Source organism: Pseudorca crassidens, chromosome 2 (assembly GCF_039906515.1).
Source record: "Pseudorca crassidens isolate mPseCra1 chromosome 2, mPseCra1.hap1, whole genome shotgun sequence".
Lineage (NCBI taxonomy): Eukaryota > Metazoa > Chordata > Mammalia > Artiodactyla > Delphinidae > Pseudorca > Pseudorca crassidens.
In genome coordinates this window covers 107,682,546-107,710,433 of record NC_090297.1, presented here as the reverse complement: position 1 = coordinate 107,710,433, position 27,888 = coordinate 107,682,546, and the positions used below count along the sequence as shown (strand labels likewise).

Here is a 27,888-nt window from a genome sequence, read left to right as displayed (position 1 = left end):
GGGGAAAGGAGTTTGGGAAATAAGGGCTGTAGGAGGGTCGGGCAGCAGCAAGAGCAACGAATTTGATCGTGTTTTTGTTTTCTTTTTTGACTGAGGTAAATAAAAAAGCTGTATCCTGCAACACTTGGAGATAAGAGTCTGTCCACCCCACACGTTCCAGACTCTGTCACCTTCCTCTACATCAGGCTCTTCCGGTACTGGCTATGCTGGCTGGGCTGTCTGAGGTGGGAGTCGGGGGTCTGCAGGTCCATCTGTCTGTACAGGTCCCTCAGCTCCCTGACTTCCTGGAGCACCCTCTTCGCCTGGCTCCAATTTGATGACGCCTCTCCCAGCAGCCGCTCTGTCTCCAGCAGCAGCTGTTCTGACTCAGAATCGGGAGGAGACCGAGGGGGGTCCTTGGCCTTTCGCTTCCCGTCTCCCAGTCCCTGAACCTCTGCCAGCAGCTCCTGAGTCTTCTCCAGTTTCCTTGCTACCAGGTCCTGGATCCGGGACAGCTGCCCCGGGTGGGGTGGGATGGGGGTCGGGGGGTCCTGGGCCTGCAGTTGGAGGGTGCGGGCTGCGGCAGTGTCCCGCTGAGACAGGATCTCCTCCAGGGAGGCACAGCGGCCTTTTTCTGCGGGGCTCAACTTCTTGGGTGCCTGGGGGGTGTAGGTGGCCCCTCTGTCTGGCTTTTCCCAAAGTCGGGGAAGGCCGCTTGCCCGGTCCGAGGAGGGCTGGATGCGGTCTGAGTCTGCTCTCCGCCGGCTGCCTGCCAGCTGGGCCACAGACTTGTCCAGGTCGACTCGAAAGCTCTCAGCACAGGAGGTTGGTTCCTCAGGGGAAGGGTCTTCCTCCTGGATCAGGTCCAAGGTCAGCATGCCATCCGAGGTAGAGGTTGAAGCCTGCAGAGGGAGAAGGAGGGAATGAAGGGGGTAGATTGTCGTTAGTGAGCATTTCAGGACTGACTGCCTGAAAGAGAAGCAAGCTGTGGTCATTTCCCTCCTCAACGTGCCTTCCCTGAATGAGAAGCCCCCACTCCTGACACAGCCCTCTGACTTTGTTTCCTATTGCTTATTCCTTTGATAGTGACTTAAACTTCTTTCTTTCTTTTATTTTTCTGTGACTTAAAGTAATTTCTCCTGGGGGACTTCCGTGGTGGTCCAGTGGGTAAGATTCCGCGCTCCCAATGCAGGGGGTCTGGGTTCGATCCCTGGTCAGGGAACTAGATCCTGCATGCATGCCGCAACTAAGAGGCAGCATGCCGCAACTAAAGACCCTGCGTGCCGTAACTAAGACGCGGCACAGCCAAACCAAGTTAGCAAATAAACAAATATTTTTTTAAAATACCAATTTATTAAAAAAAATAATTTCTCCTGCTTGTTTCCCATATTTTCCACTTTACTACGAGCTTCCTGAAGAGTGTCTTTTTCCTCTGTATTGTGGACTCTAAGCATCAGTTGGGTTTGACACATACAGGATGCCTGGCATGGCAGGGTAACTGTCCTTTTCCATCTGTATTCTCTGAGCCACACACCTCAACCCCCTCTGCTATTTGGACCTCAGAACTTCTTGCCTTAAAATAAAACTTGTTCTATTTCCAGAATACTGTAATTAAAAAAAAAGTGATAATGGTATTCAGCACCTTATATGTATTGATACATATGTTGTTTCAATCACTCCTCACAGCAACCGTTCAAGTGGGCATGATTACTGCCCCACTTTACAGTTGGAGGCGGGCAGCTTCAGAGTACACTGCAAAGCTAGGTTCCAATCCAGTTCTGTCTGATTCCAAAGCCCATGTTCTTTCTTTCTTTTTTTTAAAAATTAATTAATTTTATTTTATTTATTTTAGTTTTGGCTGTGTTAGGTCTTTGTTGCTGTGTGCGGGCTTTCTCTAGTTGTGGCGAGCGGGGCCTACTCTTCGTTGTGGTGCACAGGTTTCTACTGTGGTGGCTTCTTTTGTTGGAAGCATGGGCTCTAGGTGCACGGGCTTCAGTAGTTGTGGCATGTGGCTCAGTAGTTGTGGCTCGCGGGCTCTAGAGTGCAGGCTCAGTAGTTGTGGCGCATGGGCTTAGCTGCTCCGCGGCATGTGGGATCTTCCCAGACCAGGGCTCGGACCCGTGTCTTCTGCATTGGCTGGCGGATTCTTAACCACTGCACCACCAGGGAGGCCCCCATGCTCTTTCTACTATACCCGAGTGCCTCTTTCCCTAGACACTTAGCGCTCAGACAAATGAAAGAAAATCCTTGTTCCTCTAAGTGCCTGTGATACATAATGCTGTTATCCGTCAGGACAGCTAGCCACCAGACAGTAGCTTATGTTGCCTTGTACTGTATTCATCTCTTCTACTTTTCACTTCCCTTGTGGGTATATCTCATTTTCCCCAAAGGATGATACATTTATTGAGGGCAGGACTTTCAAATTCACAGTAGGTGCTGACTAAATATTTTTGGTTTGGAGGAATCAAGAAAGGGAACAGGGTGGAGGGACTTCCCTAGCCTTTGACCTTGGTACACAAATGCCTCTGGTGGGCTGTCTGAGATACAGTCCTGTCTGAGATGAACTGACGTGGAGTTGGCCCTTCAGCAATTTTTACTTTCTTTCTTTTTTTTTTTTTTTGCGGTACACGGGCCTCTCACTGTTGTGGCCTCTCCCATTGCGGAGCACAGGCTCCGGACACGCAGGCTCAGCGGCCACGGCTCACGGGCCCAGCCGCTCCGCGGCATGTGGGATCTTCCCGGACCAGGGCATGAACCCGTGTCCCCTGCATCGGCAGGTGGACTCTCAACCACTGCGCCACCAGGGAAGTCCAATTTTTACTTTCTTATAGTCTTACATACCACAGCCATTAGGTGTCCCCGAGTTGGGGGGCGGCGGGAGTGCTGGATTTTTGCCCTGTCTCGAGTTGGGTGTGCGAGATAGCTGTCCTCCTCAACGGTGACCTGAAGAGATGCACTGTGAGTCATGGGTGCTATTTGGAGACTCTGTCCCAACCCAGCTTCCCCTGAGGCCTGAACATGCCTGGACTGGGAATAATCCCACCTCATGAACAATTTCTGAGCAAATCCAAGGGCAAGGGATGTATTGGACATGAAGGGGCTCCTTAAGCTGGCCCAGGGCTGGCCCATACATCAGAAAGTGGGGAAAGAGAAGTTGGCAGAAAAGACTTAGAAGTCAGAAGGAGAATAGGGTTTCAAAAGGGAAATAAAGAGCAGAGCTGGTGGGGAGCTAGTAAATGGGGCCCACACCATCCTCTTCCCTCTTCAGTGAGTCATTCTGCTCCCTCTGCCTCAGCGTCCCCTTCCCCACAATAAACCTCCTGACCTCATCCAAGATGCGGTTCTTGGCGCGGGTGATGGCGGAGTTGAGGGCGTTGATCCACGATTCCTTCTCTTCCGGACTCACTGCCAGGAAGATCAAGTTGGGTGCCTGTGAGGAGAAGATTCTTGTTTCAGTCAGGGTTTTACATTTGGCCTCACCTTGACAGTGAAGAAGTAAGAAATTATAATCTCATTCTCTTAGACCCAGCTCTTGGAAGGAGAGAGATTCTACTTCTGGAGTCATCCGTAACTAAAGGAAATCAGCCTCTATTCCTGCAAAATGCCACTGCTTGGAGGCTGTTTTAGAAACGACCAATGAGGAGCTTAGAAGGGTACCAGATATTAATACGGCACTGGAGATAATTAGAGGAGGTTTGGGGAAGGACAGGTACTAAAATAAAGATCTTTAAATGTTTGAAGAAATAGAATTTGACAGGAATGGCTTCCCTGGGTTTCCTCAGACAAGAGAAATTAGATTCAGAATTTCAACCGCCTATCACAGTACAGGGAAAAGTGGCTGTCTCCCAAGAGGGGTGTGTTTGTGTATTTGTGTGTGTGTGTGTGTGTTAGAGAGAGAGAGACAGAGACAGAGAGAGGGAGAGAGAGATGATCTTTGTGGCTGGACAGTTTAAAGGCTGGCTTGCCTGGAAGGAAGGAAATGGCCATGATATTCTCAGGTTAAATAATAAAAGCTGGCAGGAGAGCAATAATTCAGGGCCTCTGAGCCAAGAGAGCTGAGAGAGAGATCCTGAAGGGGCAGGTGCTCTCCTCTGCTCCCCACACCCCTGACCTGGTCGATGTTCCGGTGGCCCAGGCGGCAGGCGGAGCGTACCGTGTTCCCAGGCTGTTTGGAGTGGGCAAGAGTGAACTTGCTATGATTCTTCTTGCTCCTGCTCTTGGATTTCCGGAGCTCTTCACACTTCTCATAGTCACTCAGGTCAAACACCTCTTGAACATTTTTCTCATCTTTTACCTAGGGGAGGGTTGGAGGTGAGGTGCTGAGGATAAAATTACTTAGTCCCTTCTCCCAAATTGTTAGTTACTGACCAGTCTTGGGAACCAGAAGAAGCCTGAGAGGGGAGGGATGACAGGTTACAGAAAGGCTGTCCTACCCAAGGCCCACAGAGGCCTGACAGTGGGGGGCAGCCCCCCATGTCCTGATTCCTCAGGTGGGTTTCCATTTAAACCCTTTGTCCCCACTCCCCTCAGCCAAGCTACCATTTCCAGAGCCCCAGTAGGTCTCTCTTCACTGTGACTCCCACTTTGTCCTTCAGAGGACATGGTTACAGGGCTAACAGTTTAATCCTATCATCCTGAAGTAAGCAAGACCTGGATGGCCCTTGATTGTCCAGAGGGAGGAGGTAAAGGCAGGGTCAATATCAGGGGATGTCTGGAGGGAACGAAGGGCTGCCTCCGCCCTCCTCTGTCCTATGTTTATGCTGTTGCCTTCTTATCCATCCCATTATCCCCTGGCTCCTTCCTTAAATACATACTATTATGAAGAGACTGATCTATCTCCTTCTTTTCAGAAGCTTCAGCACCATAGGACCAGCAGCCCCTGTGTTCAGTTTGTTGAGTTTGTTCAGACAGGGTGAAAAACACACCTGTAGTTCCTACCCCTCCTTCTTCCTTCCAAGGTACCGTGACAACCCAACCTAGCTCCTGTGGGCTTGAGAAGCCACTTAATTATCCACTGCTCTCTAGGCAAAGATGCATTTATACTCTCCCTGGAGGACTACTTGGAAAAAAGTGTTCTGCTACCTGTTTCCATGATTCCAGTTTGAGCCCTTACTGCCAGGAAGTTCTTCCTTGTGTCTAAACTGAGCCCTTCCTGCTTGTAGAAGGTGCCATCTTGCACCCGGTTCCACTCTCAGCATTTCTATCCATCATTTGGCTCTTAACTCTCTTGTTGAATGTCTACTCAGAGACCACAGTTCCGTCTACATCTTCCAACCCCAACCAGCCTTTTATGAGCGCCACAAAGCAAATTCTACTAACATTTCTGCCAAGGTCCGTTTTAAACTTCTCAGGGTTTTTTCTCCTCTCCCCTAAGGTATTCCCATAGCCCTAATCCTCTGAAGCTGTGATTTGGCTTGCAAGAGGAAAGAAGTCTTCATCACTGGCCTGGACGGAGCAGCCTGTGATTAGAAAACCCTTTCACCCTCTGCTACTTGCGCCTGGGACTGGAAGACCCTGTGGAATGAGCTGTTCAGGTTTTTCTGGGATGAGAGATGAAAACCACCAGCACTTGTCTTGTTAAAATTAAACAGTCAAAAGTAGCCTCATATGTTCCTTGGAAGACATCTACCCTCTCTGACTGGAAGTATTTCACAAAAGAGTCCCCACATCTCAAGCTCTGAAATAGGAATTGTGTGCCTGGAGGTGACTTCATTAATCCACCTGGTTCTCTCCTCCATCCCCCAGCCGATCTCTGCTCTTGTATCTGCCTATCCTTCTGACTTGGCACTGGACCCAGGGGGCTGACACAGACTCATTCAGGTGAATGGCTGCTCATACACCCACCTTGCTTTGTTTCCACGTGACCTGGCTCCTCCAGGGCTCTCCCCTATCCTGGGCTCCCGAGTTTTGGACTAGGAAGTGACCAGAAGCCTTGAAGGCTGTAGATGAAAGTGGACAAGATGCTGGCAAGGGGTGTCCCAGAACAATTCCCAGAAACATGGAAGCAGGGATGCTGGGTGATGCATCACTCCTCTTCCCCTCCTTCCTCAGAGCTGAGGCTATCAGCAGAGGCCAGAAATCTTGGAGAGGAAAGTGCTGGGTGTGTATATGTAGCCAGGGGAAAAGAGTTACTTGTTCTGTTTTCCTTAGGGGAGGGGAGGAGAGGGGAACGGAAGGGGAGGGGAACAGAGGGGAAGGGAAGGGAAAGGGAGATATTCTGGCTTGGACATGACTGATAAGGAGCTCTGGGGAGCAGAAGACATTGACAGAGGTTAGCCCCTCATAAGGCAGGGGTAGGAGATGGGATAAAGCAGTGAAACAAGCATACTCCAGTGCCCAGGGAAGATGGACAACTCCAAGACCCTAGTTCTCCACTGTATTGTTTTTGCCCATCTAATTCCCACAGTCTCATTTATAATTACCACCCACAAAAGTCAACCCTTTCCCCTGATTCTTTCTCCTTAGCCCACAGAAAGGAATTTTTCCCATGCTTGCCAAAAAAAGATGCCTTGAACTCAATTTCCTCTACCATGAGGTCTCCCTAAGGTCTAGTTTCTGTTCCTATACATCAGCTCCATGATCATAAGGTGCCCTTTGACTAAGAATGAAGAAAACGATTATTAACAACAAATACAGAAGGATTTCTTTGGTGGGGGCAGTTGCAAAAAAATACTGGCGCAAATTCTAGGGGAGAGGGTTAGGGATTTCCTGCATTAACATATAAATTACTGGGACCTCCCTGGTGGTCCAGAGGGTAAGACTCCTAGCTTCCCAATGCAGGCGCTGGGGTTCAATCCCTGGTCAGGGAACTAGATCCCGTGTGCATGCTGCAACTAAGAGTCCGCATGCCACAACTAAAGATCCCACAGGACGCAACAAAGATCCTGCGTGCCGCAACCAAGACCCAGTGCAGCCAAAATAAATAAATAAATAAAATTTAAAAAGCCCATGTAAATTACAAACATCATACTATATTAAAAAAAACCTTGACTCTGTTGGCTCTGGAGCTTTTGGGAAGTGGACAGAATAAAGCCTATAGTCCTTGATCAGTTTCACCTTTAACCTAGGCCTTTGTAGCGTGGAAACTGGCCCCAAAGAAGAGTACTACCAATAGGCTTATTCCCTATTTTCCTATGCCTTTCTCAGCAGTGGGCAGTTGGCCCCATGATCGGTCAGATGCTCCTGACTCACAGGATACCAGACATCCTAAGCTGCGGTCATTCCATCCTTTCCCCTGTCTCAGTACCCCTTCCTCCACAAACAAGGGTCAACTACGCTCTTTTGCCCCCTGACTCTGTTCTTTGAACAAATACAAACAAGAAAAAGATGTCTTGTTCCTTCTACCCTTTCCCTGATCACATGTTTTCCCCACTGACGTGTGGGAAGTTCTCCCTGATCGCTACTAGAGTTTCCTGCCATTATGGAGTTCAGGGAAGAGAGGAGATACACTTTGACACTTGCCTAAGAAAAAAAAAAAGCCAAAAACCACCCCCTGGAAAGCCCACACATTGTGGAAAAACCCTGGGTAGGATTTGGGGTTGGGCAGAGGTGACCCTTAAAAATAAATTCTCCTGTCAAAGTGTTTTCTCACCTCACTCCATCACCAAGTTCTCAGTGTAAACAGCAAGGTTTAAATACGCTTATGAGGGATCTCTTTGGCCCTGGCACAGCTTAGTTCTTTCTTAGCTGCCTCAGTAGATGTCCTGTTCAGATGAATACTTTCTCTAGGACTGCGCATGTGTCTATTTCAATACCATAAAAGGATTTATTTACCTAAATATAGTCTATGCAGAAAGCAGAAGAGGTTAGAACTCAGGGAGGACTTCGCAGTTAGCCCTGGGTGAGGGGGCGGGTGGAGGGTCATCCTACTAGGGGAACTCAGGACAGTCTCCTAGGCGATGCTGACACAGTCAAAGAGGTAGGGACTGGAATGACTTCTAACCTACAGAGGGGCAATTTCAGTTTCTCAATATTACTATGTGTCATTTATCCCAAGAATTAGAGATAACAGAGAGAGTAATCTGGATTCAATATGTGGGCTCAGGTTCTGACCCAATGTGGACTGTGGTTTTCATTTTAACTATAGCCCCAAAGACACAGACACACAGGGATTCATAACTCCATTCTCCCTTCTGCTATAACTGGTGGGGGGCAGCTGGTCAGGAAGGAATGGAGAATGAGTTCCCTGCTTCTTTGTTTTTCAGTGGAGTGGGGATGGGGAACAGAGAACATGTTGGTTAGGGACACTGGCTTCAACAGAAACCACTGCCACTTACAAATACTCTACCTGAGGTCATGTGAGACTGACCCTGGGTTGTATGTGTGTTTTCTGTGATTCAGGGCAGCTGCACTACTGATATGACTTGTATATGTCCCTGTGAGAGACAGGAAAGGGGAGGCTAGCTGGGTTGGGATGGGGAGGGCAGGAAGGAGTGGAGAATAAGCTGAACAGTGTTTCAGCAGCAACAGCAAAGAAAAAATAATCCTACGGTCAGCTAGAGGCCAAGATAGGGTGGGGGCCAGCAGGGGACACTTAAAACTTTTGGGACATTCTTGGGAGGGAGTTATCATGGTTGTCAGAAAGGTATTTTCAAAGAAAAATTTTTAAATAAGATGCAAACTCAACTTCTAATTCTAACTCCAGTCTCCTCATTAAAGGGTGACCTTTCTCTGCAGATAAGATGGGGGTAGAGACCAACCAGACTGCTGAACTAGCTTTTGGAACAAAATGAGGAATGAGGTAAGGGGGAGATGAGAAGTAGATAAGACCCCTGCGGAGAGACAAAGTGGGGACTATGAGAAAACAGGGATAGTTAGCGGCAAAGGGCACCTACCTCTTTTTCGGAGATGTAGAGCTGGTCCCCTTTCAGCACCACGTAGCGGTTTTTCCAAATCTCCCTGAAAATCCCTTTCCCGCAGAATTTCCGGACCCAGCCGACCTTCTCAGGCGGTGCAGACTGATGATTTCCATCCTGAGGCCCCTGGCCCCCGAGCCAGATGAGAACCACACGATTAGGTGATTACAGCTTTTTCCTCCTCCCGTTCCGTCCCCAGCGCCCTCCTCAGTCCCCGGTCCCCTCCTTCCCGCGTCCGCCCCGCCGCAGCTGGAGTCTGGGAGACCCGCGTTCGCTCCCCACTTCTTCAAAGCCTTTCACTCCAAGGAACTCGCTTCCCCATCGCTCCCCTCCCCCTTCTCCCAAATAAACAACTGGAACTGCCAGTGGAAGGGGTGAGGGCCGGGCTGGAGCCGAGGGGTGGCCTTCGGGTCTCCGCCGAGCCCCCCGCCCCCTCCCCCAGCCTCCCTCCTCGCCGCGCCGGGATTAACGGCATTTTATTTTATTTCTCATTGTCTTCTCGCCGCTGCAGAGCGCGATGCCGGCGGCCGCCAGCCGCCCGAGGAAGGGGAGGCCGGGGGTCGGGTAGAAACTCAGCCAAGTTAACCCCCAGCCCAAGTAAACAAACAAAAGCCCCCGCCGGTGCCTCGTCGTGGGGCCCAGCGCGCCGAGGCCGAGGCTAAGGGGACCGGCGATCGGGCCACGGGCCGGAAGGAGGGGGCTGGCGCGGGGCGTCCCCGGCCCCCAACCCGGCCGCCCGCGGCCCCGACGGGGCTGGGGTCCTCGGGGCACAAAGTCAGCGGCGGGCACGGGGCGGGCGGGCGCACTCACCCGCTTGGTGGAATTGTTCTTCTTCATCATTCCGGGCGGGCGGGCGGACGCGGGCGCCGAGGGGCGGCCCCGCGTCGGGGGCCGAGGCCGCTTCGAGGGGGCTCCTGCCCAGGGGGAGGGTGCGGAGAGGCCCCCGGCGCCGCCGCCGCCGCTCCTCCCTCCCTCCCTCTCCCCTTCTTTGTAGCTCCGGTTACACTAAAGGCCGGCCTCCCTCGCGCTCGCACACACACGCACGCCCGCTCCCCGCCCCTCGGCGCCCTCCATCCCGGCGCCCACGCGGCCCGGGCCCCCGAAAGCTCCCCCGCCGCCCGCCCGCCCGGCCCGGCCCGGCCGCTCCCCCGGCCCGGCGCGCTGTGGGCGGCCCAGCCCGCGCCCCGCAGCTCCATCCACCCGCCCGCTGACGTTGCGAGTTCAGAATAAAGGGCGAATCGCCGAGCCGGAGAGAGTACGCTCCCTCCACCCCCCTCCTTTGTTTCTGACTCACTGAGGGTGAAGAAGACAGACCTAAACCCCTACGGAGAACGGCGTCTGGAGGGGCAGGGAGTCCGAGACTCCCACAGACCGCCGGAGCGAGAGGTGGAGCCAGAAAAGACAGCCCGGGCCGACCTGCCGAGAGAGACGGCAGGGGCGGATGGAGCGGATGATAGAGAGACAGGGAGGTTTATGAAGACCGGCGATAACCTAGATCGGGATCCTCTCCCCCTCAAAGCCAAAACAAAAACAAGAACGTGAGCTGGAAGGGCGCGTTACCCAGGACTGGCAACTGGAATTCACACTCCCTAGGTGGTACAGATAGTGGTCTGGGCAGGTCAACCGTTGGGGAAAAGTTTTATGGAGGGTACCGATGTGAAGGGCGACTCCGTGGAAGAGAAGTTAATATTAATACACATTTCTTCCAGTTTACAAAGCCTCAGGCCTTATTTGAGCCTCAGGAGAATAACCCTAAGTACGAGGTACATATTATGATCTCCATTGCACAGAGAGAAAAGTGAGATTCAGAATGGCTGAGGGATTTGCAGACACACTGTAAGTGCTGGCAGGAATAGAACTGTCTGTCTCCAGAGCCCTGGTCTGTTAGACCAAGTGGCTTTACAGACAAGCTCCAGGTGAGGCTTAAACTTCCTACTACCTGGTATCTCTCCCTGATGCACTGACACGTAAAAATTCCATCCTGTCTACCGCAATGCCCAGAGGATGCCCTAGCTGGGGAAGGCTCTGCTGATGACCCCTAAGCCAGATCTGCCTCAGAGCCCACACACCAGCATCTTGGTAACTTCATTTTTCTCCCAGTACCCATTTAACAGGAAGAGGAAAGTCAGGAAACCTAGGTTTGGGTACTAGTTTCATCACTGCCCCGTGGTCTTTGGTCAAGTCACTGAATTTCTTTGGGCCTCAGTTCCTCTACATATGAAGTAGTGACTGCCAATTCCATCAACAAGGAAAGATAGGGCAATATATGAGATAACCCATGAAAGTCCTTTAAAAACACAGTATTGCCCTCTAGGGCTACTTACTAAATAATAATGAGCTAACGAACACATTGCCTGGCATACGGTGGGCAGACAGTAACTTCAGAATGAATACAAATCCCTGGCACAGAGAAGCAGGAAAAGGAAAGAACCCCTTTTTTCAGAGATGTCTCAAGATAAAAGAAAATGTTGGCCAAATTAAGGAGTGGAGTGGTCTTGGCTTTTTCTGGTATCTGTCAAATAAAGGAGGGGGCTTTTCTCTTTTCTGAGGCCCCTGTTTCCCCTAATCCAATAATATTCCTCTTAACCTCTTTTCATTTACCATACTAATTAATTCCTGTATTTTAGACTCATATAGAAATGTATCCTTTCAAAATGCTCTCATATATCATTTCTTTAACTCTTTAGTGCCACCTTGTGAGGTATATATCAATAGAATAAATATTATTCCCACTTGGAAAATGAGGAAACAGGGCATGGCAAATCAACGGACTTGCCCAAGTTTACACAGCAAGTTACTGGCTAACTAGATTAGAATCCAGGTTTTCTGACTCCACTCTGTTTAGGTTTCATACACACACACACACACACACACACACACACACACACACACACTCCCCTTCCCACCATCTCTATTTCCCACCCTCTCTATTTAAAAAGTGATTTAAAAAGAATGAGAAAATCCAGGGTATCTTCATAAGTAAGGAAGCAAAATGTCCCATCATACTGGTAAGAACACTACCCTGTTTGATCTTTTGAGGGCTTGCTTGCCAGGTAGATAGGAGTGGTTTGGACTCTTAGTTTAAATAGATTCTGGTTTATGGGGAAAAAAGTAATTCATGACTTGCCCCATCTTCCTTTAGTCAGCAAATACTTGAGTATGTCCTGTATGCAAGGTACTAGGGTCCTATGTGCTGTATCAGGCAGGAGCTGGAGCTTCGTGGAATATCAGGCAGAGGGACTCCTAAAAAATCAAAACCCTCCAAAGTAATTTTCAGATTCCAGAACAGATGCATGTGGGCTGGAGAACCTTCCCTGCCTATTTGCTCCTGGAGATGTTACATAAATCTCTGGTTTTCTCTCTCATTAACCTGCACCGCTGCACTGCCTCATCTTATCATCCTGCCCCTACCTTCCCTTACTTTGTCTCCCTTTGTCTTGCTACTCATCCCTCTTCCCATAAGCCATACTCCTCCCCTGTCCTGTTCTTCAAGCTTTACTTCTCTCTACCAGGTGAACCTTGTGGCACCTGACTTGGGTTCTATGAACTGAGACTATTTCTGAAGACCAACTCGAAAGTGAGAAATCTCAGAGTAACAACTTATGGGTTCCATTTCTCATTTTCACAGCACTGTCTCCTCAGTGAGCTTGACATTACCGCACACACAAACCACAAAAATAACTCAGATAACTCAATGTCCTTCTTTGGTGGAGATAAGATACTGGTGGGGGGAGCTTCCCTGGTGGCGCAGTGGTTGAGAGACCGCCTGCCGATGCTAGGGGACACGGGTTCGTGCCCCGGTCCGGGAAGATCCCACATGCCGCGGAGCGGCTGGGTCCGTGAGCCATGGTCGCTGAGCCTGCGTGTGCAGAGCCTGTGCTCCGCATCGGGAGAGGCCACAACAGTGAGAGGCCCGCATACCGCAAAAAAAAAAAGATACTGGGGGTACTCATGGTGGGGTTACCTCCCTAACTGCATCACCATGGATAAGACACAACTGTCAGTAGCTTTATTCTTAAATTGACTATTTTATAAGTAACTCCACCTAAGCGACGAAGAAGTGAGCCATCAGAGATAAGGATTTTGAATTGCTGCCTGTATATTTACTGGGCAAAAACTGTTATCCAAACAGTTGTTTACCTAAAAACAAGCACCTTGGCTTTTGTAGAGTAAATGGGACATAGAGGTTTTGACTAGGCACTTCAATCTCTGGAAGAGAGGTCATTAAAAGCATGAGACCTTAATTAGGGCTTCCCTGGTGGCGCCATGGTTGAGAGTCCGCCTGCCGATGCAGGGGACACGGGTTTGTGTCCCGGTCTGGGAAGATCCCACATGCCGCCTGCGCGTCCATAGCCTGTGCTCCGCAACGGGAGAGGCCACAACAGTGAGAGGCCCGCGTACCGCAAAAAAATTTAAAAAAAGCATGAGACCTTAATTAAAATGACGTTTTTAGGGACTTCCCTAGTGGTCCAGTGGTTAAGAGTCCACGCTGCCACGGGAGGGGGGCCCTGGTCAGGGAACTAAGATCCCACATGCCGCGCGGTGTGGCCAAAAGATTGAAAAAAAAAATGATGTTTTTAAAGGAAAAAAATAAAGGACCGGTAATAATGTAATCAGCTCTGTAAATCTTAAATAAAAATATGAATCTTTGATCCTTAATAAAGAAATGCCAACTTCTGGCATAAAACATCCTGAAGGTAAGGCTCATTTCTTAGACTTAAAAAAATTTTTTTTTTGGCTGTACTGCATGGCATGCGGGATCTTAGTTCCCTGACCAGGGCGCCCTGCAGTGGAAGCAAGGAGTCATAACCACTGGACCGCCAGGCAAGTCCCTAGACTTCTTGATATTGTTAGCTGAGTAGGCACAATGGAAGCAGGTGAATAATGAGGAGAATGATATTAGAAAAATCTCTGTTCTTATTCCAGAGCTATCTTGCCAAGAGAAAGGCAAGCACAGGTAATCCTGCTTGGAGGAAGGAGGTTTCTGTTTATTTGAAAAGACTATGTAACTTGTAAAACGCTGCATTTAAAACTTGTCTCCCCTAGCCTTAAAAGTAAGGCTGCCTTACTTTTTTTATTATTAAAAGAAAAACAACCAAAACACAACAGAACTTATTAGATCTTAGCTCTTAGCTGTAATATAGACAAAAGGCTTAGGGCTTCGCATGAGTGTAAGGTGAAGAAACAATGGTAGAGAGCTGAGAGGAATGGGGAAAAGGGAGATGGATCAGATGACCCTTCACCTCTTCCCTCTACTTCTTGAACTGCTGATTAATGTAGTGGGAGGATGACAGGAATCCAACCATTTTGTGTAGTGATTTTGTATCCCCAACTTGGAGACAGCAGTCAATCTTATTTACTATTATTAGTCAAATTTCCTTCGGTGGTTTACTATATACCAAAGTTCTAAGTGTTTTAAATGTATTCTCTCATTTCATTTAGTCCTTATGCTCCTATGAGGAGGTACTTTATTACTCTCCTTTTTTTTTTTTTCTTTTGCGGTACGTGGGCCTCTCACTGTTGTGGCCTCTCCCGTTGCGGAGCACAGGATCTGGACGCGCAGGCTCAGTGGCCATGGCTCATGGGCCCAGCCGCTCCGCGGCATGTGGGATCTTCCTGGACCGGGGCACGAACCCCTGTCCCCTGCATCGGCAGGCGGACTCTCAACCACTGCGCCACCAGGGAAGCCCTACTCTCTTTTTATAGATGAGGAACCTGAGCCACAGAGACTTAATAACATTCCCAAAGCCACATAACTTGACACAGATTTGAGCCTAGGCTATCTGATGCTAGAGAATGTTAATCAACATAAAAGGTCTAAAAAATTTATTACAAAGCACCAAAGAGGGACTGTGATATGATTTGAGCACACGATAATTTCCTGGTATTAATGACATTATCCGTTTCCACTGCTTTCAAGAGAAGTGAAATTGACACCAGTGGTTAAGAGTCCACGCTTCCACTGCAGGGGGCCCTGGTCAGGGAACTAAGATCCCACATGCCGCGTGGTGCGGCCAAAAGATTGAAAAAAGAAATGATGACTCCTTTTTAAATGAGTCATTTAAAACAAACAAACAAATAAATAAATTTATTTATTTATGGCTGCATTAGGTCTTAGTTGCTGCACGGGGGCTTTCTCCAGTTGCAGCGAGCGGGGGCGACTCTTCGTTGCAGTGTGTGGGCTTCTCATTGCAGTGGCTTCTCTTGTTGCAGAGCATGGCCTCTAGATGCATGGGCTTCAGTAGTTGTGGCACGTGGGCTCTAGAGCACAGGCTCAGTAGTTGTTGCGCACAGGCTTAGTTGCTCTGTGGCATGTGGGATCTTCCCAGCCCAGGGATTGAACCCGAGTCCCCTGCATCGGCAGGTGGATTCTTAACCACTGTGCCACTAGGGAAGTCCCACTGACACCAGAATTTATTATTTGTCTTGACAGACTTTAAATATCCTTTGGGTAGAGGCAATGCCTTCTCTAAGTTTTGTGTAAAGCCAGCTCATGCCTCATCACATATATTCCCATAAATAGTTATTAACCCCAAAGAAACAAAAACAAATCACTTATATCTTTTCACAAAATGGATTTTTATTGTAGTCATACATGGTTTCTCAGTACCACAGAAAATTGCAATTTAGGGACAATTTTTGGATGGTTCTTACAGAAATATGATGGGTTTTCAGAAATAAGTTGTTCAGGAATGTGGTTAATGAAAAATAAAAGGGGTCAAGAGAAGCATCTACAGTATGTGCATCTAATTTTTACTTTTTAAAACTCCTTTAAGCTCTGATAACCCTTTTCTCAAGTAAGATCCCAACAAAATTTGCCAGAAACTGAAGTGATTGTGCTATCAAATACAAGGAATACATTTAGTTATTTGATAAAGAAAACATGAGAGAAGTGTGCTGGAATGGGCTCAGACTTATTCTCAACTCACCACTGGAGTCTTGGTGTCTGTGCCAACAGTTCAGGAATCAGCAGGCTACCTGGAGATGGGTTATAACAAGAAGCACAAAACCCAAGGCTCTTCTCCAACACCCCTCTGGTCAGTGGAGAAAGCCTGCAGCGAGGCAAGAGGGGAAGTTGCGCCATTCTTCTCACCTCTCCATCACCATTTCATCTTCTGCTTGCTAACCTTGATGTAACTTGAGAGCTGTCCTTGCTTCGGCTGTGCAGTCCAGAAGCCAGAACTTCCTCTAGGAAACTGACCAGTAGACTTGAGGTTACTCAAGGGGGAAAAAAAAAAAGCATCTCCAAAACAGAATGTCTTGCTCATGACATTTAACTAGATGAAAGGTTATCATGAATGGAAGAAGCACTGGTCTGATATTTGGGTGCAGAATAGAAGCATCAGTTGAGCACTAAAACATCCAGACTAGAAGGAGAACCCCTTTGTGCGCTTCCCCAGGGTTCTCACTGTGTCTTTTAGCGTTAAACTTGTGAGATCTGTTAAGACTAATATTTCAAGTTTGAAATTTCTAGTCAGGAACCCAGAAGTTTTAAGGGCAAGGCTACTATCAACTCAGAACCATGTTCTATCAGCACCTCTTATCTAAACTCTTGAAACTGCCTCAGAACTTGTATTGTGCCTCTAGTCTTTTCTTTATCCAGTCTACTCTCCAAAGTGGCACCAGCTTTCTAAGATACAGATTATATCCTGTTGCATACTCTCCCCTCTTCTGCTTTAAAACCTTTCTTTTGCTTACAGAATAATACAGATTAAAATTCAAGGCCCTTCATAATGTGGCCTCCTAATAATACTTGTATTTCTTTTGTTCTGAGAACTGGTTTGAGCTGTGTGTGTGTATACATATAAACGTAGTATGTGTATATATGCTATTATCCTCATTTAAAAAAATGAAGAAACCAAGCTATAGAGAAAGTAAGTGACTTGCTAAGATCACAAAAGCTAGTTAGTGTCTTAGCTGGGATTCAAACCCAGCTCTAGAATCTGTGCCCTTCAGTACCACACAATACGCTCACTTGTCTGGTTCTATCTCCCACCAACCATGCAGCCTACGTGCCTTCCATGCCCAACCACTCACTGTTCCCTAAACATGTCCTGAGCTTCCATACCTTTATGCTTTTGCTCTTATTATGTCCTATGTCTGAAATGATAGAGGACATTTGTCTGATGAAATCTCTTTTATCCTTTAAGGCTGAGGATTAAAAGCCACCTTTTCTGTGAAGCTTTCCCAAACTCTCCTCCATGCTGAACTAATCACCCCCATCATTATTATCACTTTGTCCTAGTGCTATTTTAGCACCATATTATTATTAATTAGGTACTCTATACATTATTGATGCCAAAATAGACTGTGAGTTATTTAGGGTGGGACTAACACTTATTCATCTTGGCTCTCCAGGGTTTACCACAGAGGCGGACACCTAGTAGGTACCCAATAAAGGTATACGGAATAAATGAAGTAATTAAAATAGCTACCCATTGGCAAGAAAGCCTTCTCTATAACACAGGAGTTTTGGGGGTATTACTTATAAGTATGCCGGACTCGTTCTCAGGATACAGATCTATAGCAGATTGAGGGTTGGAGAAATGACCAGGTACCTTATTATTACCACAGCTGTGCAGTCTTAGACCTGGAAGATTCTAGGCTTAGAAAATTTAAATTCCAAACTCCTTTGCAAAAGAAGAAAATAGTAAAGTAGAGGGAAAGGAGCAGAAGCTAAATTCATCTATTCCTCTACTGAACACCTCTGTTAATACTGGCACCTCTGTCTAGCCTGGCTCTTTGGCCAGTTGGACAGGAGACACTTTGAGGCCAGAAAACAAGTGTCAGGAAATGAGGCAGCATTGCCTTTCTTTTTTGAAAGATAACACAGAAGTTATTGATTAGGGACTTTTAGTAAGAATGAAACAAATATGCTGGGAAACCCTATAGGAATTTATGAGGTGATCTTTGCTTCACATGAGACTCCTACATGTGCAAAGGAAAGGAGTAACTTTCCTGAAATTATACTTAAAGATCCTCCTCTGTGTATCAACAAGACCCCACATTCTTTTTTTTTTTAATTTTAGGTATCTATTCTTTTTTAAAAAAATTAATTTTATTTATTTATTTATTATTTTTGGCTGCGTTGGGTCTTTGTTGCTGTGCACAGGCTTTCTCTAGTTGCAGACAGCAGGGCTACTCTTTGTTGCAGTGTGTGGGCTTCTCACTGGGGTGGCTTCCTTGTTGCGGAGCACGGGCTCTAGGCGCGCAGGCTTCAGTAGTTGTGGCTGGCGGGCTCTAGAGCGCAGGCTCAGTAGTTGTGGCGCACGGGCTTAGCTGTTCCGCAGCATGTGGGATCCTCCTGGACCAGGGCTTGAACCCGTGTCCCCTGCAATGGCAGGCGGATTCTTAACCACGGCGCCACCAGGGAAGCCCAAGACCCCACATTCTTGACTGCAAAGAGAAAACACTATTTATATTTGCCAGGCCTAATTTTGTTCCCCAGGGCCATTGTGGCTTTTTAAAAAGTATCTATTTGGGGACTCTGATGAGTCATTGCAGAATGCTTTAAAAATTATAGGTGACGAACATATTGGTATCTGTACCCCAAACTTTAGACTATGTTTTAAAAACAACAAAAAAGAATGATTTTTCTTTTCTAGATTTGTTTTAAATCAGTCTTACTTAAAAAGCAAACTCAGAAATCCCCTTCCCCTGTGGTACTATAATCCAATTCAATTCAGCTCAGTTCAATTAAATTTAACCAGTATTTACTGAGCATCCATTATGCGGTAGGCACTGAACTAGGTGTTCATATGAACACTTGTTATGACTCCTAACTTTAAGGGGCTCTCAGAGAGATACACAATCACAATGCAACATGAGAGATGGTATACACAGTGATGGTACCAGGAGCTAATCTAGTGGATTAGCACTATTGCTTGCCTTGGTTTGTGCTGTCATCAAGGGTACTTTCCCAGCTCTATGTAGAGAAGGAAGGTGGGCAGAAAAAATCCCTGATTTTAAAAAGTCAACCTCAAAAAGTCTTGCATCACACATTGAAAAACAAGTTTCTTCACTTTTAAGTCTTTGATAAGGGACTAGACACTAACATTTATAGGATTTAAAATTTTAATTACTAAAATAATTGAGCTGAACAACTGTGTTCCTAAACAAAGCTACATATTATAACAAAACTCTATCTATCTATCTCCTCTTTTTTTTACTATACTCCACAGATAGAAATTACATGTGAGTTTCTTATTATAACAAAGACATTGCGGGAATTTAGAATCAAATCTGAAGAGTGGTATGATGAAAAAAATGAATGGACGTTCTGGGGGGCAGGAAAATAGAAAAAGACTTACAGGAAAATAATGAGAAAAAACCCCGAGATATTTGCCTTAATGGAGTAATAAGCTTCTAATTATAGCCAAATACTTAGCTGGAACATAGGAATTAGTGAGAGAGAGGGATAAGATGGAACTTTTATTTTTTTTTTAAGACTTATTATTATTTATTTTATTTTTGGCCTTGTCGGGTCTTAGTTGCGGCACACGGGATCTCTTGTTGCAGCACACGGGATCTTTTGTTGCGGTGCGTAGGCTTCTCTCTAGTTGTGGCGTGCGGGTTTTCTCTTCTCTAGTTGTGGCCCACAGGCTCCAGAGCACGCAGGCTCTAGCTGGGGCATGCGAGCTCAGTAGTTGTGGTGCGTGGGCTTAGTTGCCCCGCAGCATGTGGGATCTTGGTTCCCCGACCAGGGATGGAACCCATGTCCCCTGCATTGTAAGGCAGATTCTTTACTACTGGACCACCAGGGAAGTCCCAAGATGGAACTTTTTCTTTTTTTAACATCTTTATTGGAGTATAATTGCTTTACAATGTTGTGTTAGTTTCTGCTGTATAACAAAGTCAATCAGCTGTATGTATACATATATCCCCATATCCCCTCTCTCTTGCGTCTCCCTCCCACCCTCCCTATCCCACCCCTCTAGGTGGTCACAAAGCACCGAGCTGATCTCCCTGTGCTATGCAGTATCTTCCCACTAGCTACCTATTTTACATTTGGTAGTGTATATATGTCAGTGTTACTCTCTCACTTCGTCCCAGCTTACCCTTCCCCCTCCCCGTGTCCTCAAGTCCATTCTTTACATCTGTGTCTTTATTCCTGTCCTGCCCCTATGTTCATCGGAAGCTTTTTTTTTTTTTTTTTAGATTCCATATATATATGTCAGCATATGGTGTTTGTGTTTCTCTTTCTGACTGACTTCACTTTGTATGACAGACTCTAGGTCCATCCACCTCACTACAAATACCTCAATTTTGTTTCTTTTTATGGCTGAGTAATATTCCATTGTATATATGTGCCACATCTTCTTTATCCATTCACCAAGATGGAACTTTTAATACCTCAAAATACTGATTACAGTTGTCAGAGCTACCGCTGTGTTTTATACCTCTTTGCTTTTTGCACACACTATTCCCTCTGTCTAGAAAGCTGTCTCATCCCTCTCGCATTTTATCTAGTGGAACGATGCATCTTTTAAAACCCAACTCGCTCTCACAATATTCCTCTAGGAATTTATTTGTTTACATGTCTATTTTCCATGTAAGCCTATGAGTTTTTTGAGGGTACAAGTAATACATGAATACATTCCTTTTGTAAAAGTTTTAAATAGTATACATAAAGCTCAAGTCTTCCATGACTCTTCTTCTCCCCATTAGTCTCTCTAGAGATAACAATTTGATCAACAGACATTTATTAAGCACCTATGTGCCAGGCACTGTTCCAGAAGCTGTGAATATAGCAGTAAGTGAAGTAAAAAAAATTCTGCTCTCATGGAATTTATATTCCACTGGGGGAGGAGGGAAGATAAGCAAAATTGATAAGTAAAATATAATAATAATGGTGAAAACATATCACTTACTATATGCGAGGTACTATTCTAATGAGATAGAAACTATCCTATTTTACAAAGAAATCGAGGCACAGGAATCAAGTCTTATATCTTGAAAGCGACCAGGTTGGGATGCAAACCCAGACAATCTTGTTCTCTTATTCAAGAGAACTCTCTCTAGTATGTTAGATGAAGAAAATGCTATAGAGAAAAATAAAGCAGGTTTGAAGGAGACTTGGAGGTGATAGTGGTGGTGTGAGATTTTAAATCTAGTGGTCAAGGAAGACCTCACTGAGAAACTGACATTTGAGCCAAGACTTGAATAAGGCAATGGAAGACATATCTGGGAGAGGAGCAAGCACAAGGGGTCCAAGGCCTGGTATGTTCAGGGAACAGGAAGGAGGCTGGTGTGGCTGGAGTGAAGTTGGGTAGTAAGAGATGAGATTAGAGAGATTAAGGGAAGGGGATGGAGGGGAGTGTGAAGATGAGATCATGTAAGGCCTGGTAAGGATTGTAAGGATTTTGATTTTTACTTTAAGTAAGATGGGAAACATCTGGAGGGTTTTGTGCAGAGATGTGACATGCCCTGAATTACATATTTCCTCAGGATCGCTCTACTGCTGTATTGAGAACAGACTATAGGGGTTAAGGGTAAGGCAGTTGTAATGATCCCGATGGGAAGTGATGGTGGCATGAACCAGGTTGGTAGTGGTGAGGGGGCATCAGATTCTGGACACACTTTGAAGGGAAGGATCACAAGATTTACTGGTAAATCAGGATGTAGGTGAGAGAAAGAGGGGAGTCATGAAGACAACAAGGTTTTTGGCCTAAGAAATAAGAAGAATGGATAAGTCTGAGGGGTATTATATTTAAGAAGAAATATCAGAAGCTTGGTTTGATCATTGTTAAATATGGATGTTTATTAGACATTCAAGTGGAAGTGTCAAATAGTTAGATATATAAATCTGGAGTCTGGGGGAGAAGCTCAGACTAAAAATAGAGGTTCTCAATGGGGAAGGGTGTGATTTTATGCCCAGAGGACATCTGGCAATGTCTGGAAACATTTTTGGTTGCCATAACTGCTGGGGTGCTACTGGCATCTGGTGTGTAGAGGCCAGGGATGTTGCTGACCATCCTATAATGCACAGGACAGTTCCCCACAACAAAGAACTGTCTGTCCTCAAATACTAACAGTGCTGAAGTTGAAAAACTCTAGACTAGAGATGTAAATCTGGGAGTCATTAGAGGATAAAATTTAAAGCCACGAGACTACATGGGAGTGAAGTGCAGACAAGAAGAGAGGTAGTCCAAGGACAGAGTTCCAGGGATTCCAAAAACAGGAGAAATGAACAAAAGAGACAGCGAAGGAATGGCAAGTGAGGGAGGAGGACTAGGCGAGTACAGTCTCGGGAAGCTAAGTGACAAAAGTCTTTCAAAATGAAGGAACTGATCAACTGTGTCAAATGCTGCTGCAAGTAAAATGAGTACTAAAAGGTGACTCTGACTTTAGCCGTGTGGAGATCCCTGGAACCACAACAGAAGCAATTGTGGGGATTGATGGGCATGAAAGCCTGAATGGAGTGGCTTAAAAGAAGAGGTAAGGTTTAAAAGAAGGTGGAGGTTTAAGAGAATATATAAGGAGAGGAATCAGAGGCAGTGAGTGAAAACAACTCTTGAAGAATTTTGCTATACAAGAGAACAGAGAAATAGTATAGAATGTGGAAAGAGATAGGAGGTTAACAGAAGGTTTTTAAAGATGGGGAAAAATCCTAGCATGTTTCTATGCTTCTGTGAATGATCCAATAGAGTGGGAAAAACCCAGTCAGGATTGAGAGAGGAGCAGGTTTGGAGTGATGCCCTGGGGTAGGTGAGGGGATGCAATCTGGCACCCCAGTAGGAAGGCTGGGCTTAGCCAGGAGCATTCTCCACTGTGATGTGAAGGCAGGGGATAGCAGCAGTAGTGGGAGCTGTGCAAGTTCTCTTCTAATGACTTCTCTTACCAGTTAATGTACACCTCGAGTAATATCTTCTTGATGTGTGTATCCTTAGTACAAAGTAGATGTTGAATTAAGTATTTGCTGAAGGAATACATGAATCAGATTCATATTTTTTAAAGAAGTTAAGACCTCAGCTTAAATGTCACCTACCATGCTATACTTTTGCTAAATATTCAACAGCAATTTTGTCAGGAGTAAGGAAAAAGTCTGGCTTTCAACATTTATGTCGGAAAATATTAGGAATCTCACACACACACATCATCTTGCTCCTCACTGGATGTATATACTTTACCCAGAAAGAACTCATTATTTCTCAAATGGGCTGTGCCTTTCCCCACCACCTCCTGTCCTCAATTATGCTGTTTTCTCAGTCCTGAATGCTCTTTCTTCCTATGGAAATCCAACTTACTCTTTAAGGTCTAGCACAAATGCTCTCTCCACTGTGAAGCATTTCCTGATTACTCTGCCAGAGTTAATTATATCTATTTTGGATGCATTTTATTTAACTTACATACATTAACACTTCTCAAATTTCTGTTCCTAAGAACCCCTAACAACAGAAGACAATGAATCTATTAGTCCTGAGGGTACAGTCCAAATTGGTTTACCAGCTTACATCTTTCTTTGAGGTCTGGTATTTTGTTTTAAAAATACACAACAATTTTGTTATTTTTCATAAAAGGACCTTTTAAATTTCAACATAAACATATTTTTGACAAGGAATTTAAATTAAATTCCAGTTAAATTATTTAATTCTACCCCTGAACATCCCCTCTCTCCGGCAATTCTAAGAAAACAGACGCTCCAAAAGATGTGTCATGTTTATTTGGTGCCTTTGTGTGTCTCTGGTACTAATCATATCCTAATTTGAGAAATACAGATTTGTTTAAGTCCCCTATCTGGACATAAGATCATCAAAGATAGGGACATCTTACTTTCTTTGTATTTTAGGCCCTGCTTTGGAAGTGTACTTCATATAAAGCAGCTACTTAATAAATATCTTCCCTCTTGCTCCCAAACAGTATAATCATAACATTCTGTCAATATCCTTGGCTCACATTTTTTTCTTGCTGCTCTCTGACTGAAGCAATAGTAATAGCAATAGTAAACAAAACAAAACAAAAAACCAACAACTCAAATATCTGTGGACAGGTGAATGGAGAAGCAAGCTGTGGTATGTTCACACAGTGGAATGGTACACAGCACCGACAAAGGAATGAACAAGGTTACATGGAACAATACAGATGAATCTTAGAAGCATGCTGAGTGAAAAAGTATGATACAATTTTTTTATTAAGCTCAAAAATAAGTAAAACTAAACAATGCATTGTTTAGAATTAGTGAGAAAAATACAACTCTCCCCATCAAAGCAAGGGAATTAAACACAAAATTTAGGATAGTGCTTACTTCTTGTAGGGAGATAAAGGATGTAATTTCAGCAGATCACACAGATAGATCCATGTTATTGGCAATTTTCTAGTCCTTAGGTGAAGGATCCCAGGGTATTCATTATATTTTCTAACTTATATTTACACATACTCTTTAATAAAAACATTATATTAAGATAGAATTAAGAAAAAAAGTTATATCTATAGGGTTTCTATACTCTGAAGTTTCTCACAATCTTTAGCATGCTAATGTGAATCTCTCTCCTTTCCAGGAGGATACAGTGATTTTTCCAAACTTAGCTGGCTAAGAATCTTTTTAAATGCAATATCTATCGATATCTCCCCAAACAAATTTTCTATAGAACAGACCTTGGGAAACACTGAATTAAGATATAAAATATTTCCTTGATTATAACCAATTCCATTGAGGTTACTTTACCCTATGATACTTTCTTACAAACAGTGTAACTGCCTATTAAAAACTGTAGCTACTCCTTCCCAGTTCCCACCTTAGTACTGGACACCTGATTTATGAAAAAACAAAAAGCAAAGCAAAGCAAAACAAATAAATAGGAGCCCTTGGTCCTACTTCCTCTCCCCCTGTGAAGATACAGAACAAAAAAGCAGCCAATGGGATTCTGCATGTATCCAGCACTGTGCCTGTGTCATTCATTGGAGTATCACACGAGGAGAAAGGACTATCCTCATAGTCCACAGGGCAAGAGATGGACTCCTCAAAGACTGAACTGCCTGTCGTATCAGTTACGTAAAGATACGAAAGGAGGTTATCATCTGAGAATGAAGAGAGCTACAGATGTACTTTCTCACCACTGGGAACATTCAAGACCACTTCAATTTGTCAGAGCAACCACAACTAGAGGAGTAGAATGGTGACCGCCATACCAAAACAAAGAAACAAACAACCCCCCCAAACCCAACAGGAAACAAAGCTCCAAATTACCTATCTGTAGCAAACAGGATGTTGAAGACTCTGTGCAAGTCTATTAATTATAGAGGTACTGAGTCTGGAGGCTTCAAAGGGGAAATTTGTGTGAGCACAAATGGAAACCAAGTTACTAAAGCTTTTTCTCCAAAGACCACAGAAGTCACCTGGCAATTGGACTACCGTCAGAGTAAATTTTTACCACTGCCCCAGTATATTCCTACCTGGCATGATAATATAATTCTGCTCTCGAATTACGTTAAAGTAGTTTTCAAAACAAGTGATTTGGAAGTATGGGTGACAATAGAGGTGGTGACAATGAGTATCCAAAGTCTTTTTTTGTTTTTTGCGGTACACGGGCCTCTCACTGTTGTGGCCTCTCCCGCTGCGGAGCAACAGGCTCCGGACGTGCTGGCTCAGTGGCCATGGCTCACGGGCCCAGCCGCTCCGCGGCATGTGGGATCTTCCTGGACCGAGGCACAAACCCGTGTCCCCTGCATCGGCAGGTGGACTCTCAACCACTGCGCCACCAGGGAAGCCCCCAAAGTCTTTTTTACTTTATTTTCCCCAAATGTAATAGTAATAACAACAGCAGCAGCAAGCAACACATATTAAGTAAGTGCTTACCCTGCGCCAGATTCTCCTCTAATATTTTATATATATCACCCAATCATCATAACAATGACATAAGGAGCTATTATTACCTCCATTTTACAGTTGAGAAAACTGAGGCCCAAAAAAGTTAAATAATTTGCCTAAGGTCATACAAGTGGACATATGGCAAAACTAGGATTTAAAAAAGGTAGTCAGTCTGTCACTAGAGGCCTTGCTCTTAATTGCTGTGCTACACTGCCTCTTAGACCAGAGAGTACAATAAGGTGATTGATAAATAACAGGTCTCATTCAAGCCCAGAAGTTCTAATGATAATCCTAGTGAAAGAACTTACGTCCTAAAGGACGCATCATTCAATTGGGGAAGGTAATACAGTTTTGCAGGAGTGTGTAGAGGATAATCAACTACATACTTTACTACTTAATAATCCCAAGGGACATCAATTGACCTTTAAAAATTTGTACAACATCTTTCTCATCATTAAAAAACATTAAAATGTAGATAACATAGGAAATAAAGAAGTAAACGAGTCTCTCGTGTATCACTACACAGGATTAGCATTTTTGAGCTTTTCCTTTCATTTAAAGTTTTTTATTGTCTAACCCATCAAATCCTGAAACAAATATGCAAACACTGGATAGGGTCTTACATACCACACAAAAAGGCACATCCTATAAACTTGTAAAAGATAATATCATTTTCCTAAACTGCAACCTTCTGGCTGCAAGGGACAGAAACCCATTCAAACTAGCTTAAGCAAAAGAAAAAAAGTGTACTCAACGACATGTGGGTGGGGGTCTATCACTGAACCAGTGTAAGATCAGTGCCTCAGAAGGGGCTGGAATCTGGAACTGGAGGCTGCTTTGAAACCAGACAGTACATACCTCTCTGAATCTGTCTCTATTTCTGACTTTTTCATTTATTGGTCTCTTCTTTTAGCTTTGCATTATTCATCTGCTTCTTTCTTCTTTCTTTTGAGTTGAAGTAAAATATTTTTAACTAATTTTCTCCATACAAATTGATGATTTTTTTTTCTTTTCTTTAATCTATTTTAAAAAAATTATTAGTTTTATTTATTTTTTTGGCTGCGTTGGGTCTTCGTTGTTGCGTGCAGGCTTTCTCTAGTTGTGGCGACTGGGGGCCACTCTTCGTTGCAGTGCGCAGGCTTCTCATTGCGGTGGCTTCTCTCATTGCAGAGCACGGGCTCTAGGTGCGTGGGCTTCTGTAGTTGTGGCTCACAGGCTCTAGAGCACAGGCTCAGTGGTTGTGGCGCTCGGGCTTAGTTGCTCCGGGCTTAGTTGCTCTGTGGCATGTGGGATCTTCCTGGACCAGGGCTCAAACCCGTGTCCCCTGCATTGGCAGGCAGATTCTTAACCGCTGCACCACCAGGGAAGTCCCAAATTGATGATTTTTAAAAATTTGTTTATTTTTAAGAATCAGGAGCAGTTAACTTCAGGGTTGGAAGGGCATGGTGTGAAGCTATAAACGTAAAATTTTTCTGGCTGGCAAATTAGTATTTAAGCATCTTAAAAATGTTAATATTCTCTGATGCAGTAATTTCATCTCAACATTGCTAGTAGTGCATTGAATCTAGGATCCCAAAAATCTGAACCTGAATTCTAGCTTTGCACTTCCTTGCTATATGACCTAAGGCAAACTACTTAACTGTCTTCTCTTAATGTTTCAGTTTCTTCACTTGAAAATTGGAACCACAAGAATATTACCTTTCGGATCATGAAGATTAAATGAGATAATACATGAAATGAAGTCAGAAGATTGTCTGGCATATAGTACATGCCCAATTACTATTATCCCAAGTGAACAAATGGACAAGTGTGTAAAGATGTATATAAAATCATGTTTGTTATAGCACTGTTTATAAGAGTAAAAAAAATATAAACAATGAATATCAAAAAATATTTGTTTTGTTCACTGCAATATATCTAGTCTCAAGATAGCTCTTGGAATACATAGGTGCTCAGTAAGTACTTGCTGAGTGAACAAAAAACTGAGGATTGGTTAAATAATTTGTGGCATAATCGGACAATAGAATGCTATTCAGTTATTAAAAATGACATATATAAGTATTTTCATTGAAAGTACACGTATAGTATATTCCACTTTATTTAAACATACGTGTGTATACATTAATAGGAAAAAACCTAAAAGGGCATACATCAAGATGGTTGATATTTCCAATGGTGTGATGGTGGTAGTATGAATATTTTTATTATCTTATTTTTGCTTAACTGTATTAAACTTTTTTCCTATAA

The 27,888-nt window shown here is 44.8% G+C and overlaps 2 protein-coding genes and 1 long non-coding RNA gene across 6 annotated transcripts in view; 1 reads left to right on the top strand and 2 right to left on the bottom strand.

The window, feature by feature from the left end:
* Positions 1-61: 61 nt before the first annotated feature.
* On the bottom strand, positions 62-9,983 carry PLEKHO1 (pleckstrin homology domain containing O1). Of its 2 annotated transcripts, none has more exons than XM_067727617.1 (6): positions 9,645-9,983; positions 8,814-8,960; positions 4,091-4,273; positions 3,305-3,409; positions 2,821-2,922; positions 62-881 (listed from the first exon to the last, which is right to left on the bottom strand). In XM_067727617.1, exons 1-6 carry the CDS (start codon positions 9,672-9,674, stop codon positions 177-179), a joined length of 1,272 nt encoding a protein of 423 aa, XP_067583718.1. In that variant the 5' UTR covers positions 9,675-9,983; the 3' UTR covers positions 62-176. The 2 variants fall into 2 exon arrangements, with proteins under 2 accessions (XP_067583718.1, XP_067583720.1); XM_067727619.1 differs by having other exon boundaries at positions 4,133-4,273; positions 9,645-9,978.
* Positions 4,269-27,888, top strand: LOC137219286 (uncharacterized). The gene is made up of 3 exons (XR_010941062.1): positions 4,269-5,799; positions 8,656-8,719; positions 27,303-27,888. It is a non-coding gene; the product is annotated as an uncharacterized lncRNA (long non-coding RNA).
* Positions 15,390-27,888, bottom strand: part of VPS45 (vacuolar protein sorting 45 homolog) — a 67,440-nt gene continuing 54,941 nt past the window's right edge. For 2 of the 3 annotated variants that reach the window (XM_067727616.1, XM_067727615.1), the window contains one exon: positions 15,390-16,030. In XM_067727616.1, coding sequence (XP_067583717.1) covers positions 15,943-16,030 — 88 coding nt within the window. In that variant the 3' untranslated portion in view covers positions 15,390-15,942. Of the gene's footprint in view, positions 16,031-17,870; positions 18,166-27,888 lie in introns of those variants that run through there. The other variant, XM_067727614.1, reaches the window with a different exon arrangement.